At 42.4% G+C, this 14689-nt stretch overlaps 1 protein-coding gene across 11 annotated transcripts in view; it reads right to left on the bottom strand.

Moving 5' to 3' along the window:
• The window catches only part of KANK1 (KN motif and ankyrin repeat domains 1), a 127565-nt gene that overhangs the window by 8140 nt on the left and 104736 nt on the right, over positions 1-14689 (bottom strand). For 6 of the 11 annotated variants that reach the window (XM_040539916.1, XM_040539917.1, XM_040539914.1 and 3 more), the window contains 4 exons: positions 6424-6645; positions 5744-5852; positions 3913-4125; positions 2507-2594 (listed from right to left, as the gene is read on the bottom strand). In XM_040539916.1, the coding sequence (XP_040395850.1) occupies positions 2507-2594; positions 3913-4125; positions 5744-5852; positions 6424-6645 (632 nt within the window). The remainder of the gene's footprint in view (positions 1-2506; positions 2595-3912; positions 4126-5743; positions 5853-6423; positions 6646-14689) is intronic. The other 5 variants (XM_040539919.1, XM_040539922.1, XM_040539925.1 and 2 more) reach the window with 1 other exon arrangement.

Raw genomic sequence — 14689 nt, 5'->3', positions numbered from 1 at the left:
CTGACTAAACCTCTCTTTAAGGTAAACTGATTGTTTACTTCCCTTCAATTCACCTTATTTTCAGGGACATTACATCAGTGAAGGCACTGCATTTTAGGATAGGGGTTACCCCCAGAACTAATGGGTATCAAATACAAATACTGGTCAACAGAGATGAGGCTTGGGATTAACCCTTTCCATAAAATACTTAACCAAGTTTATAAATCACTGACAAACCTAAGACCAAGAGCAATAGGAACACACATTTCTCAGGGACCAGAAAAACAGCACGCTAAGGCAATTAGGCCCTGTCCTGAGTATTAAATGTTATTAAATGCACCAAGTACAGGAGAACTGGACAGACAGCAGTTCTGCAGGAGAATAGCTGGGCATTGCAGAGGATCACAGGCTGAACCTAAGCAAACAACATTACACTACCATGTAACAGGTAAACACTGTTCTGGTGTGAATAAATAATTTTATAGCTTGCACAGCATGTGATGCAGTCCCTTCTCTCTGGCAAATGCTGTGATGGCAACTACTGGACTACCATGTCCTGTCTGAACACTGAGTGACATGAAATATGCAGTCAAAATGGTTTCAAAGGCGAGCATCAAGAATGATTAGATGTCAAGGAAATCTGACCTACAGGAGAGACAGGAAGGACTGGAGATGCTTTGCTGAAAGAACACTCAGGAAAAGGAACACAGTAATGTTTTCACAGTGCAAAAGGCTGTTACAATGAGAAAAGAACCAGTTTTTCACCTCCAGGATGTATGGGTGAAGTAGCAATGGATTTAAGCTGCAACAAGAGATGCAGGTTTGACATTCAGGATAAACTTTCCCACTGGTATGGACTGAGGGTGGAGGGGTAGGAGGCTTGTAGGCCAGACAACTGTCTGCTGGGAACCTAGGTAAAGCAGGCCTAGCCGTGAGCCAAAGGGGCTCCCGCAGTGACTGCCAGCTCCCATTTTGTGATCCAGTTTCTCAGAAATGGGAATTCATGGAAGGACTTGCATGTCCATCTTCTCTCCTCATAAGCCCCCATCTGCAAGGTGACCACAGAGTTCAAGGACAATTCTGCAGAGAAGTTATTCAGCAGACTTCTCTAGCCTCTACAGAAAGCAGAGAGGATCTGTACCAGCAGCTCTAGAGGGGGACCACGTCTGGTAAAGGGAGAATATTTTACATGCTTCTACATCAATATTCCTATTATAAAAACTTACAAGGTCCAATCCACTTTAATTAAAGACCACACATACTGTGAACATTGAGTGAAGCACAAAAATGGTGATGAAGTAACACACTATGAATATTTTTTGACTTTATAAATTTTTGAGTGCAAAATATCACGAGGAATTTATTCTTTACAGTCACAGTACCACACATATTACAAAGGGGTACACTTCTTTTACTCAAGTAATCCATGACATCCCAATGGGAGCAGTCTGCAGCTCCTTCTGGCATAAACAGCAGCTACAAGAGCTGAGGGAGTTGGAAAAAGCTGGGGAAATTTATATGGATTCCTAACTGTACTAAAGTTTTCCCTTTTTGGACAAGACTTCTTTACCAGCAGCTAGGCAGAGAACAGGAGCTGATTAGTCTGACATTTCCAGCTACAAAGCACCACTTGTGCTGGCAAACACTTTAAGCATAAGAAAGTAACGTGTAAATTGAAATCACACTTCCAAGACAGAGATTATCACCTGATTATGCCATTTTTGACACTTTCAACTCCAACAAGGCCTGAAGCATTTGTTCTTTGAATGCCTTAAACTACTCCTGAAGGACTGACACAGGATTAGAAATTACCCTTCACACCTGTATTAACCAGCCTTTCAAAACGTTCCTGGGCCTATAAATGTCAGAATTATACACACATAATGCTAGTTTCCCTGCGAAGCTGCAGATGCACCATCACAGAGGAGACTCATAGTGGATTCCTGCATTTTACAACATAGCATTGTAACAAATGTAAAATGCAGTTTCGTATCACTAAGTAGTGACTGGTGTTTGTTTACTTTCAGATCGTCCTCAGAAAATGGCACAGGCAATTCCTATATGCAGCAAATACAATCGTGCGAGACAGAAAGAAACATGCATCCCTGCCTTTAGTAGGAGGCAGAGTTCGTTCAGGTCCAGAGCAGACCCTGGGCTTTTGTCATGGGAAGAAACAGCTTCCTCACCCCATGCAGCTTCCCAGTGTGACAACTGAGTTCCAGCCACAGCAGGGCTAGAGCAACGCTTACAGAAATAACATGGGAATGCATGGATGTGTTGAAACTGCACTTTCACATTACTATTTTTAAGCATGTGTCTTGGAACGAAAACATCCCAGCACAAAGAGCACAAACACATTCTCTAGACAAACGTCTCCTGATAGAAAAAGCATTTCGTGATTCTTCCAGGAAAGACGATATCCTCTTCTGCCCAGCCACTGCAATTCCAGCCCTGTAAAACAAGAAGTTATCCCTCCCTAAAATTTCCCTGTTGTTGCTCAAAGAGAATTTTGCCCTGCATTGCTTACCACATCTTTGTTGGTCAATGCCTTGGGGTCATCAATGTTGTTTTTCAGCAGGTGACAAGCAGAAAGCATCTTCTCACTTAGTTCGTATCTGAGGGAGACAGCAGGACACGTGGCACTTTCAAATCTTTCCCTTGATGTTTCAATATCAAAACATTTAACTTTCCAAGAGCTGCATGGCAATGGGCATTTCTGGGCAAGCTGAGACATGGGAGTCATTCTGGCAGCTCTCCTCTGAGGGGACTCCTTTCAGTGTGAACAGCAGCATGGAGCAAAAGTGCACCTTCCAGGTGTACATGGGGGAGCAGGAGGAACAGCAGGCTGGTGATGCTTCCCTTTTGTATTCTGGGCTTCACAGCCCTTTTAGTAGAAATTCTTACCTACTACTACAGGACATGCCGTATGCTCTGTGCCTTGGTTACTCGGTTAAAAAGTGGAAATACCAATGGCTCCGATGAATTAATAGCTGGGCAACAGCATAGGTGGTGCCACCCTGCCTTTTCACATTTTAACATTCACCCATCCTGTCCACTTTGGAAGTTTACTGTTTCTCCAGTTCCCCTTCACTTTTTCCCCCTGTCCACCACATGTTTCAAAACTCAGGGAACAACTGAAAATAAGGCAGCTACATGGCATTCCAGACTATGCCTCCACAGCAAAAAGTCTCCACCTAGAACCTACCAGAGAGAATAATGTCCATTTTCCAGGAGAATTCTTCAAAAAAGCTGAGGGGCTAACACGCTGGTGTGTTGGGCAGGCTTTTTAACCCTCCAGGGTTTCACACCAGCTGCTGGTGCTTCCAGGGCAATGAGATGCTCCAGCTAGCCAACTGCATGGACCATGCTCAGTCCCACCTGTCCAGGCATGCTGCCTCTTCTCCTTGGAGGGCTTCACCATGGTAGCCAGCTTGCAAAGATTGTGCTCCTTACATACGCAAGGCTACCTAAACCATCCCTGCCCCTCTTCACCATCACCCCTTGCTAAAGTAAATATAAATTACACAACTCCTTTCAGACAATGCCTATCTCTTTGTGCCACCTGTAAAATATCAGGCCATCTTAGTGCCATATAAGTAAAGCTCAGAGCACTTTAATACTCAGAGCTCCAAGGTCTATGAATAGCCTTTAATTATGAATTTCCACGTCTCTGTTATTTAGCAGATAATAAGAGGTAAGTTGATGTTACACTGGATCTCCAGTGAAACATGACAGGTCAGTTTTGTCTTTGCCCTATACTAGTATTATTCCACTTAACATAACCTTCCAAACCAGCACACTTGGAAACATTTGGCAAGCACAGTAACTTTAACACATCCCTTCACTGGGTATTTCACTGTGGTCTGTGTGCTTCCTTCTGTCCATCCACCAACCAAGCACAAAGCAGGACAAACACATGCAGGGCCACCCTACCTCTCTCTGATTTCCACTTCCTCGGCCTCGCACTCCAGTGGGGGCCTGTCCTTCTCTGCCCCCATGGCCCCAGTCTCTGGGGCACTGAGCGCAGGATCCTCCTCCTCCTCCGCACTGTGGCCATGAGGGTACGCGTGGCCCTCGCTCTCCTCCTCTGAATCCGAGGAGGAGCTCTCCTCTGAGCTGGAGTCGTCACTGGATGTTGTTTCATACCTGGGGGGGGGGGGGGGGGGGGGGGGGGGGAACGAAGCCATGGTTCAGTCGGAGTCAATAACATTTGTTACTCTTCTGCGTTCTGCTTAAGAGAACTAAAAGCACTTAATAATTCCTTATGAAATGCCAAGACTGCTCAGACACTTTGTTTGCTTGCTTTTTGTTTTGAACACTGGTAGGTAGTCCAACAACCGTCCCAAAGCTTAGCCTAGCAGATGCTCAGTGCAAAAAACACTTAAGTAATTTTACACATTAAGTGTAATTTAACACATTAAGTAATGCACAAAAAGTACAGGCAATGTAAGTCACCACAATTCAAAAACTCATTTTTTTTAACAGCACCAGAATGGGACAGCAGAAACCCACACCACCTCACCTTCTGTGGTTAGCTATGGTGTACTGAGAAAGTATAAGGAAACCATTCTTGTCATAATGCTTTTTCTTACTGGAAGGCAGCAAACACTAGTTTCTAATTCTTTTTATTAATTTTTTTTTCAAATCTGAGAGACAACTTATTAAATTGTCATTGTTGGTTGAGGTCTCTTCACAAATCCCTTCATTCTGTCATTGTGATTATCATGTGCACAATGTGTAATGAGAAACAAAACCTTTATGTTTTAACACTATGTCAGACCTGACCTTATCTCCCAGATGAAATTACTCTTGTAAAGAGCAAACTGTGTTGTTGCCTTGCTAGGCAGGTGAAAGGAAGGGAGCTATATAAAGACAACAGCCACAATTTTGTCATTTTTTTCCTGTGGTGATCCAAATCAGTTGATATTTTAGGTGAATAGTAAGTGTTTTGGATAATTATAATGCTGATTCTAATAAATTGCTTTAATTTACCAACTTCAACATCTCGTGAATTAATGTACAACCTCTCCTTCTAATGTACAACACTGATATATGAGTGACAACACTCCTCCACTGGAAGTAATAATACTTTCAGCTAATATGTAAGAAATCAAGTAATTGCAATATTTAGGCTATATACTGCACAAAGCATTTTTACTAAAGAAAAAATAATTTGAGGAAGGGGCTTGCAAAGCTATATAAAAGCAATTTGGTGAAATCATTTCAAAGTTATTTGCAACATTCTGCAAAAATTAAGTAATATTCTAGAAGAAGATTTCTTTCCTTACGGTTTTCACCAAGATTCTGTATTTATCTAGCCCAAAGCCAGAAAAAGTTAATTCTTAAGCAATGCCATCCCTTGCTGCATTGTTTAATAGCACAATGCTGCTCTTGTCAGCTGCCAAAGACATATTGAGGTTTTACTTACTGAGAAACATTCCCATGGCTCTTGGAGTTTATTTGCTTTATTTTACCCTGTTAAATTTGGCAGTCATCTAAGGTACAGGTACTTCAGACTGACTCCAAGTGTGACTTGCAGCTTCCACTTGAGACAACACACATACAGATACACAAAGGGTTCGTGGAGCTTTAAGATGAGCTGAAGTGTTTAATTCTGCCCTCCTACCCTTAAGCTCAGTGGATGCACCTCAGCATCAAGGACAGGCAAAAGCTATGCCCAAACTCAGATGTTCTTCCTTTCTTTCCCACGGTGACAGCACTACAAGACTTGACTAGCCATACTTTTTTAAGACAGGCCTCTTACCCGCCATTAATGCCGACAAACTGCAGGTTCTTCTTGGTGTTGCTCAAATCCTTTTTTCCATCCCTTTTCTTCATGATAGATTTGAGTGTGTTTTCATTGTTACTACATACTGTTGAAATACAGACAAAGCATACGTATCAGTACAGATCTGTAGCCAGCCCTGGCTGCAGCAGCTTTAGACAGTTTTTCAAAACAAACAGCTTTCTGCTTAATTTATCAGCTGAAACTGGCTTTATTATCTTTTATATATAGTCACAGTGTTACATGCACACTGGAAATATAGAAGAACACTTCCAAAACCAACTCTGAAAACTGAAAACTTGTTTAGCCTAACTTTCCCATCCTCCAACATGCTGACAATCTTTGTGATGTTTTAGAAAACGTTAGGAAAAAAAAATATTTTTTTTTGCTTTGCTTTCCATGACATGTGTCCAATGTCTTATTTCCAATATTGAAACAGGTTGTTCTGCTCTGTCAAAAAAATCTTAATTCTTGGTGTCAAATGACAGCAACTCACTGCCAGAAGTAATGTATTAGACAGAGAGTCTCAACACTACTTTCTCCATAATTGCAATTTTTAATTCCTTCTCAGTTTTGGGAACCCTGAAGACCTGCTTTAACTGTGTTTCATATTCAGACTCCATCAGCATGATGAAAAATGAATGTGAGCCAGTTATTACCATAGAGGCCAGAGGCAAGCTGGTCATCTGTCAGGTTAATTGCAGCTAGAGTTTTGTCCTGAGGAGAAAAGGACTTCCTTCCCCGAGCGGCTTCCACCAGGGGAGTCTTCCTCTCCTCCTGAGCGGGCACAATGTCCTGCTCCAATTTCAGCGCTCGCAAATTTGAAGTTAAGTGGGCATTTGCAAGTTGGCCATGAGGGATATATTCCAAAGTAGCACCTGCTGGAGAAGACAGTAGTCATCATAGAGGAGTCAGACCAAAACCTGTAGGGCAACACTATGATCACCAGAAAACAAAAACAAAACAAAACACAAAAAAAGGGAAAGAAAAAAGGGTAACACTTGTGCTTTTTAATACCCTGTTACAAGAACCCAACAGGAAAAGGGTGTTATCACTTTCAGAAACTTAAAAAAAATAGCTGCAAGTTTTTCTTCCATGAAAGCATACAATACAAGGAAAAACTATAAAGATATTGGCTTCAAAAGGAATGGAAGGAATATCCCCTTCCTTTTCCTTCTCTTTCAGTACATGCAGAGGGCACAGCTCTTACCACCCTGACCAGGGGGACACCCACTGAGCTGCTCCTTGCTGACCTTCCTGACAAGCAGGATTCTTCTGTAGGTTCCTCTTGGAAGATCTTTACCCTTATTATTTTCATTTTCTTTTAAACAAGAAATGGCTTTTTCCATGAAAGCAAAACTTTTCAGGAAACTTTCCTTTTTGCCAGCATGCCACTAATTCTAAAGTTATATACTTTACTCAATTACTGAGACAATTGCAATGAACTCCCACCCACTGATTTTTTTTTTCTTTTGGACAGGATTGTACTGAGCTAGTAGTTGCATTTAAATCAAATCCCAACCATTTAGGTAGCACTTTTTTTTTTTTACCCTCATTTCCTGGCATCCCCTCATTTTTCCCCCTCTGTGTTTAAAAGGCAGTGCTAATTATGCACAGACCTTTTCATAGATTCCACTGGAGTTCCTCCAGCTGTGCTATTATGACTGTTCTGCAAAGCTGCACAAATACTTCTGTTTGTGAAATGTACTTCTTTGTTTGTTTGTTTACATATACATTCTTCCTTAAGTAATCTTCCTGCTATTTCGAGGAAAAAAGGAGGCAGAAGTGACTGTTTTTCTTTGTATATATCAAGAATTAAGCCACAGGCTCTTCATCCAAAGAGAAGAGTGGCACCATGCAGGATGATACCATGCTGTAGTAATGCAAATTCCAAGTATTTGCTTTTAGAAACATATCTAACATCTCCATTGATCTTGCTAGACTGCACCAAGACATAATGTAGTTGATTCTTCTGAATGTTGTGGTTTCACCACACCTTCCTCCTCTGCTCCCATTCCCATCCACATCTCTGAGGCTCTGCATTCTCAGCCAACACACATCTCTAAGGCATCTTCCCCTGTAACCAGATCTATTGCCCACTTCCACCACTGCTTATACCTTCTCCAATCTACAGCGAAAGGAAACTGACCTCTGATTGCACTTCCACTGCTGCCAGTGCTCAGCAATGACCAGAGCTGGTAAAGCACCAGTCAGCCTCCACCCTGCTAGCGGAGACAGGGAAGCTGTCTGATGATAAAGAACCATGACAGGGTATTGGCAAACATCTCACTACAGGCTGGCTCGGGGACCAGACACCGAAAAGCTTGTGTCCTGTGGAAGCAACCTCAGTGCCCCACATGCAGGAACAGCCTCTCCAGTGATGCTCCTGCATGCCAAGGCTGGAGTGGCCATCCCCACAAATCAGAACCACACCATACGGCCAAGCCCCGACTTTGCTCCCCCTGCCCCTCCTCACTTTATAGCGGTGACTAATTTAGAACTGGTCTCCTCCTGGCTGTTAGCATCACCACTTATCAGCCAGCCATGGGAGAGAGAGCTGCCAAGGTGTGGAACACTGAGCCAAAAACCACATATTTTTAAACTCCCTTAGCTGAAAAACAAGGAAATCACCTTTCTCTCTACATTTGTTTGGAGCAGTGACAGTTGTAATTAAAAAATTACCAAACAGAGTACATGCTTCCAATTGCCACTGTCTCAGCCAGCTGTCCCAGGTAGGTTATAAATACAATGCTGGTGCTGAGCGAGCATCACTCCGAGGCCACACTGCTTCAAGTGGAGCTGGGACTTCCCCAGGTGTCTCCCTTCTCCTGCCCTGGGACAATGCTGGTGAAGGAGGAAGATGCAGGCTAGGACACAGAGAGGGGGGGAAGGGGACAAGGGGAAGGACAGTAAGCAGACTGTGTCAGTCTCCCACCTAGATAAACCTGACAGTGATGGAATGATATCTGAACAAAACACACTCAGAGTGTTATCTGGAGCATCTTATCTATGAGTTTAAATGAAGACGAAAGGAGCCCTGCTCGGCCTCCTGCACCTGACAGAAGAGATTGTCATAAAGGTTTGAGGACAAGCACACAAAAACAACTCTGCATTAGACAAACTGGCCAGTACACCCATTCTCCCACCACTGATGTTAGATGCTGGCACTTAACTTGTGTCTACAGCAGCCAAGGTCCAAGGAAAGACAGCTTTGGGCCCAACAGAGCATTAATGCTGTAAGCCACTGGCTAGCATTTAACATCAGCTCTCAAGGTGTTCCCCTCTGCAAAACAGCCTACAATGTTAAAAATATGCTTGGACAGCAGCAGCCTAGTGCGAATCACTGGGAAAAGGGGTTAAGGAAGCGACTGTTCTCCCCAGCACAACCGTCGATGATTCAAGGGTTAAATGAACTGCTGCTGAAATTGGAAAGTGGAATGAGCCAAGTCCCCTCTTCCTCAGCAAGGCTGTAGGGCTGCTGTCAGGGCTGGACGTGCTGCAAGCTCCTCAAGGGCGGAAATGAAACCCTCACCAAGATTACCACCAGTCCGCGCTGACCTTAAAATAGACTCTTCATTTCACCTCACACAGATCTCAAGCATGCCGGTGCTCATTCAGCCTTCAAGTGGCTCAGTGAAGCAGCAAAGCCATACTGCTGCCCCTTAACTTCCCCACCAAATTCCCAAGGAAATCGTGGAGCAAAGATGTGAACTGTTTGCACAGAATCCTCCCCAGCTGCCAACAGATTCATCACTTAGCTATTCCCGCCTCCAGACAGCCATCCAGGTACACTTACCATGCTGATTTTTGTTTGTTTATTGTTGTGGGCAAATAACACAAACTTGACACAAGACTCTAAGTATTGGTATAGTGTAGTTAACCACAGCAGGTAGCTGCCAGGAATTTCTAAGTGTATTTTGCAATACAGCAAAGGATCATTGAAAAATTCACAGGTAATTTAGAAGCGCAATAAAACAACAATAAATAATAATAATAAAAAAAAAAGCTTATGGACTTAAGCCATTCATAAACCCACATGCAGAAAGCTACTCTCATCAATTTCAAAGGGAAAGAAGTGTCCAAAGTCTCCTTGGTGGCTTAGTCCTAGCAGTTTGAGGGAACAAGAACACCTGTTTTTAATTTTCTAGAAGTAACCTCTGCTCCTAAATCACTTGTGCTCTTTTTGAAGACCTCATCAATTTAAACCAAAGTGACAGCAAAGCTACTACATGTCAGCATCAGATTACTACAGGTCTTGCCTGGCACCTAAAAAATCTGTTTTTGTTGTTAACATGCTACTTCCTTTCCTAACTGTGGACCTCTCCTTTCATCTATCACAGTGTAAGTAGCCATGAAGTCACAGAGTAAGCAGGCTCAGCGAACTGACTGGATTGAGTTTTAAACAGTACTTTTTCCCTGGATTTGTGCTGAACTCATGCTAATCGAAGGCTGGCCTTTACCAACTTTTGAAAACCTCCTTTTACTCTAATGAAGGCAAACCTGTGTAATACTATAAAAAACACATAGCTTGACAGTACTCTTAAGCCAGTGGAAATCATGAGGAGTGCAAACGAGGCCAGGGGAATTAAATACCAGTGGGATGACAACCTAGCACGCTGGCTGGAACATCACAGGCTTCCTATCTAAAAAAAGGGCACGAGCTTGCTGCCTATGCAATAGATGCACAGAGATTTTATTTTTAAACTGTTGATGGGGCAAGCGTTTATTTGTGCCATACTCTGATAAAAGACAACGACACAAAGTATACACTCTCTACTAAAGACAGTGTATAAATGTTGTTTGTAGTATATCACAGAACCACAGAATATACTGAATTGGAAGGGACCCACGAGGATCATTGAGTCCAGCCCCTGGGTCTGCACAGGACCACCCAAAAATCAGACAGTATGCCTGATTATACAGCAAAGAAACTTCTCTTGCAAACTGCATGAATTTTTCAGGGTAGCACTCAGCTCACTATGAAATTACAACAGCCAAAGAGCACTCAAGTCTTCTTTCTCTTTAAAAAGGTATTTTTTCATACAATTTTTAATCCACTTTCCATTTGGTCTACTAATGGTAACAAAAAAAAAAAAAGAAGAAGAAGAAAGAAAGAAAGAAAGAAAGAAAGAAAGAAAGAAAGAAAGAAAGAAAGGAAGAAAGAAAGGAAGAAAGAAAGGAAGAAAGAAAGGAAGAAAGAAAGGAAGAAAGAAAGGAAGAAAGAAAGGAAGAAAGAAAGGAAGAAAGAAAGGAAGAAAGGAAGAAAGGAAGAAAGAAAAAGCCACGAACCACCAACATTCTAAGGTAAATAAAGAGGCAGCGATGAGCAAACATGCTGTGTTTAAACATTCACAACGATTGATATTATCCCATCCACCTATGGACAACAAATGTGTTATCTTCAGAAGACTAAATGCAGTTTCATTTTAAAACATATTTTTTAGTTAATACAGGTTAAAAGTCAGTAGATTTTAAATTTCAGAACAAAAGATTGCCACATGTGATGCTTTTATATGACAAATTGACAGATGCCTGACTCACTTCAGGCTCAGGCCCAGGTAAATGCTGTAACCAACACTTGGTTCCTGGGAAACTGTTCCTTTTAACTGGAAGGCTCTGGCCCATCCAATTATAATAACAACCTCAATTTCAGTATCACTCTCACTGCAACTCTCTTCTTCATGTTGAGAAGCTGCTTTCCATCCCCAAACTAGCCTGTGAAGCCAGTATGTTGAAACTGGAATTCAAAACTGATTCCTTTAATTCAACAAGACTGAACACAGTAAATGACACAGCTTATCAGCTTATTTATGACATGCTCTCTTTTCCAGCACAAACGCATGTGAAGCTAGGTGAAAGCTATCCTAATTTCCCTGATGAATGGCTGATCAAAGCATCTCATGACACCGGGCACAGCAAGAGAGTCATCCCAGTATTTCTTTTTTCCACTCTCATTTTATGAGAGGTTTATCTTCTCAGCTGATGCTTTGTTGTTGCTTGAATATTACAGCACTTCCTCGGAAGAATGGGAATCTCCTTACATTAAATAAGAATAGGTGTGTCCGTTACCATGCGAGTTGAACTCTGAACAAAGCTCAGCACCTGAACATCATGTTCCTGTGCCACAGCGTGGGCAGAGAACTGGGGTATTACCACTGCCACCCTAACAGACAAGTTAGTAGACCAGAGCTTGCCACTCTCTCTAAGGCAGCTACATATTCAAAATAAAAAATAATAAAAAAATTAAACCACTTGCAGATCCTACTCTTTATTAACTGCAGCAAAAACGAGGAGAGAGAGCAGCCTTCGTATTTAAACATTCCATGTACTGCTGCTACAGAATGAAAACAGCAAATGTCCTGATGATAATAATGATAACAGCAATAAGCTTGTGTTAACACATGACCAAGGATGGCATGTCAAACCTCTTTAAAGAGGTTTATGGAGATTAACTTGAATAATATCTTTACAGGACGATTACTGACCAGATCTCTGCTTCTCTTCTGATACAAATGGATGGGTATTTAAAACAGAACAAAACCCAGTTAAACCCCTCAACTCCTAATAGAGAGGTCATTACCATTTTCAAATGACATGGGCATTCGAGCCTGTTGCAACCAGCAGGTCAATAGATAGCACCTCCCATGTGAAAAATGCAAAAGAGGCACTGTATTCTTGGAGAAGCCAGTCACACACACATGAAGAAACAGTACGCATCTGGTATACAGATGGGGACCATCTGCATGACTGCTTTTCACCACGCACTGTCTTTCAGGGAATATTAAAAACACAGCATGCACGTCATTCATCCTCTTGCCAGCAGAGAGAAGGATGGACCCTGTTTGTTTCACAAACAAGCACATCTGTACAGAAGCTTAAACCTGGTGATTAAGACATGCACCTGTGGCAGAGTTGAAGCTGCTGTGTTCATTCAGTTGCCTAAAAGTAGATAATTACTGTGATCTGCTGCAGCCTGCAGCCTTACCAGACCCACTGGCATGCCAGGACGTTGAACAGCCCTAGGCTCCTGAGCCTCAGGCAAGCCTCCAGTCTTCAACTTCACTAGCATGATTCATGCTGCCAGGATAATAAGGGCTATCAACCACCAAGCTACACAGTCTCTAAGAGAAAAGGCTACAAATGTCAAACAGAAGAGAAGTAAAGTGACAACACCTTTCTGCATTACGAATGACACCAGTGAACAAGACAACCATGGCCACAATACCTCGCTGGTGTACAACACCAGCTCTGGACAGCTAAAGGCATCTCATACCATAGTCAATCTTCCAGTTTTTCCATCGTCCCTCAACCTGCCTCCTCAGCTCTGGGTGAAAGTTAAGAGTAGAAAACCTTGAAAGGTCTTTCCACCAGATGGCATGTCATGTTTTCCTAAGCCCCACAAGTCTTTATGACACCACTTGCTTCTCACTTCATTCACTCTCTCCCTCAAGTCTTTTTATCAGAAGTTAACTCCTGTCTTGCAATGATCAGTGTAGTAATTTCACTGGGGTGCTCCATAAGGACTGTTCCAAAAAGTGAATGCAAAACCAAATCCAGAGATCACTGAGGCAAAGTAACCAGTCATTTTCAGAACAAACATGCTCAGGTAATTTTTCAGGGCAAGAGCAGAACAGTTGTTTCTAAATGCCAATCTTGCAAACTCCTTGTCTATGAAATACATCCAACTGTAAGATTTCTTTGTGAAAAGCCTATGTAATTGAGAAGCCTCCAAGTTAAATTAAGCCTCTGGGTGATGTTTTGTAAAATACATCACATGCAGTCAAATGTACTTTTCTGAAACTTCTCAAAAATTCTGTAACAATAAATGGAGAGACAAAGCAGACTTGACTCTCTTTTAGCCCTGTAGGCTGGCTACACTAAGAATAAAGACCAGTAGGCATCTAGGTTTGTCACCCACATCTGTATGATCCAGCTGGACAGACACCATGCCAATGCTGGCTAAAATCATGGTACAGAGTGGAACTGAGTTGTCTGGACAGTGGATTTGATTTCCCTGACACCACTCAGGCTCCTGAAAGACAGCACCTATGTAAATAGGAGTTGCTTAGCTACTGAAATGACGGTGTTTATTTTGCAAGAAGCAATACATTAATTGCTGATAGACCCAGTTTGCAGATAATCTCACAGGTCTGCTCAGATTGCCTCTAAGCAGGGTAGCTGTGGATGCAGACCGCATCTCACTCCAAAAGGTCTAGGTCTCTCATCTGCCTCCCATCACTGCTCACCAACTTGCACCTGCTGTGAAACTGCAGACACCTCTGCAGCACGTCCCCTACCCCACAGGGCTGATAGAGAAAAATCTATAAAATGGACAGAATTTGACTGATGTGCTAACTCAGGTATTGGTAGCAGTACGTACCACTAACTATTTAACCCTTTTAACACAGTAAACTGGCCTGATGCTGCTTCTGGTACCCAAATTACACACCTCGGAGCTAGCCCAGGTGTTTCTTTTTTTTTTTTTTCCCCTAAATGGACCTGCCTCTAACGGGTGCTTCCTAAGGAAGCTCTTTGAACAAAACATTAACTACAACACTGCTGCTGCTCATCTGGAACCAGCAGCTTCTGTCTCTGTGTTCAGCCTGCTTTTGTAACAAACTGAGGTTTACAATGTCATGCCTCTTTCAGTAACTCAAACTTAATTTTTTGTATTTACACAAGCTTCAGAGAAACCAGGCTGAGATGACAGGACTAGAGAAAGGCGTGCTGTGCTGTTTGAGTTCACACACAAGACACCCGACAAGCTATATCCAAGAGACTAAATGTGGGGAAAGACATAAAAAGAGCTCAAAAGCTTCTGTAAGATACCAATCTATGAGCATAAAGAGGCTTTATTAGTTCCACTGCTTAGAGAATTACTTAAGATAGTACACTTCATTCAGCAAAAAGCCTTTCACTGAAAAA

The sequence above is a fragment of the Cygnus olor genome, chromosome Z (assembly GCF_009769625.2).
Source record: "Cygnus olor isolate bCygOlo1 chromosome Z, bCygOlo1.pri.v2, whole genome shotgun sequence".
Classification (NCBI taxonomy): Eukaryota; Metazoa; Chordata; class Aves; order Anseriformes; family Anatidae; genus Cygnus; species Cygnus olor.
The sequence above is the reverse complement of the archived record's forward strand: the minus strand, read 5'-3'. Positions and strand labels throughout refer to the sequence as shown.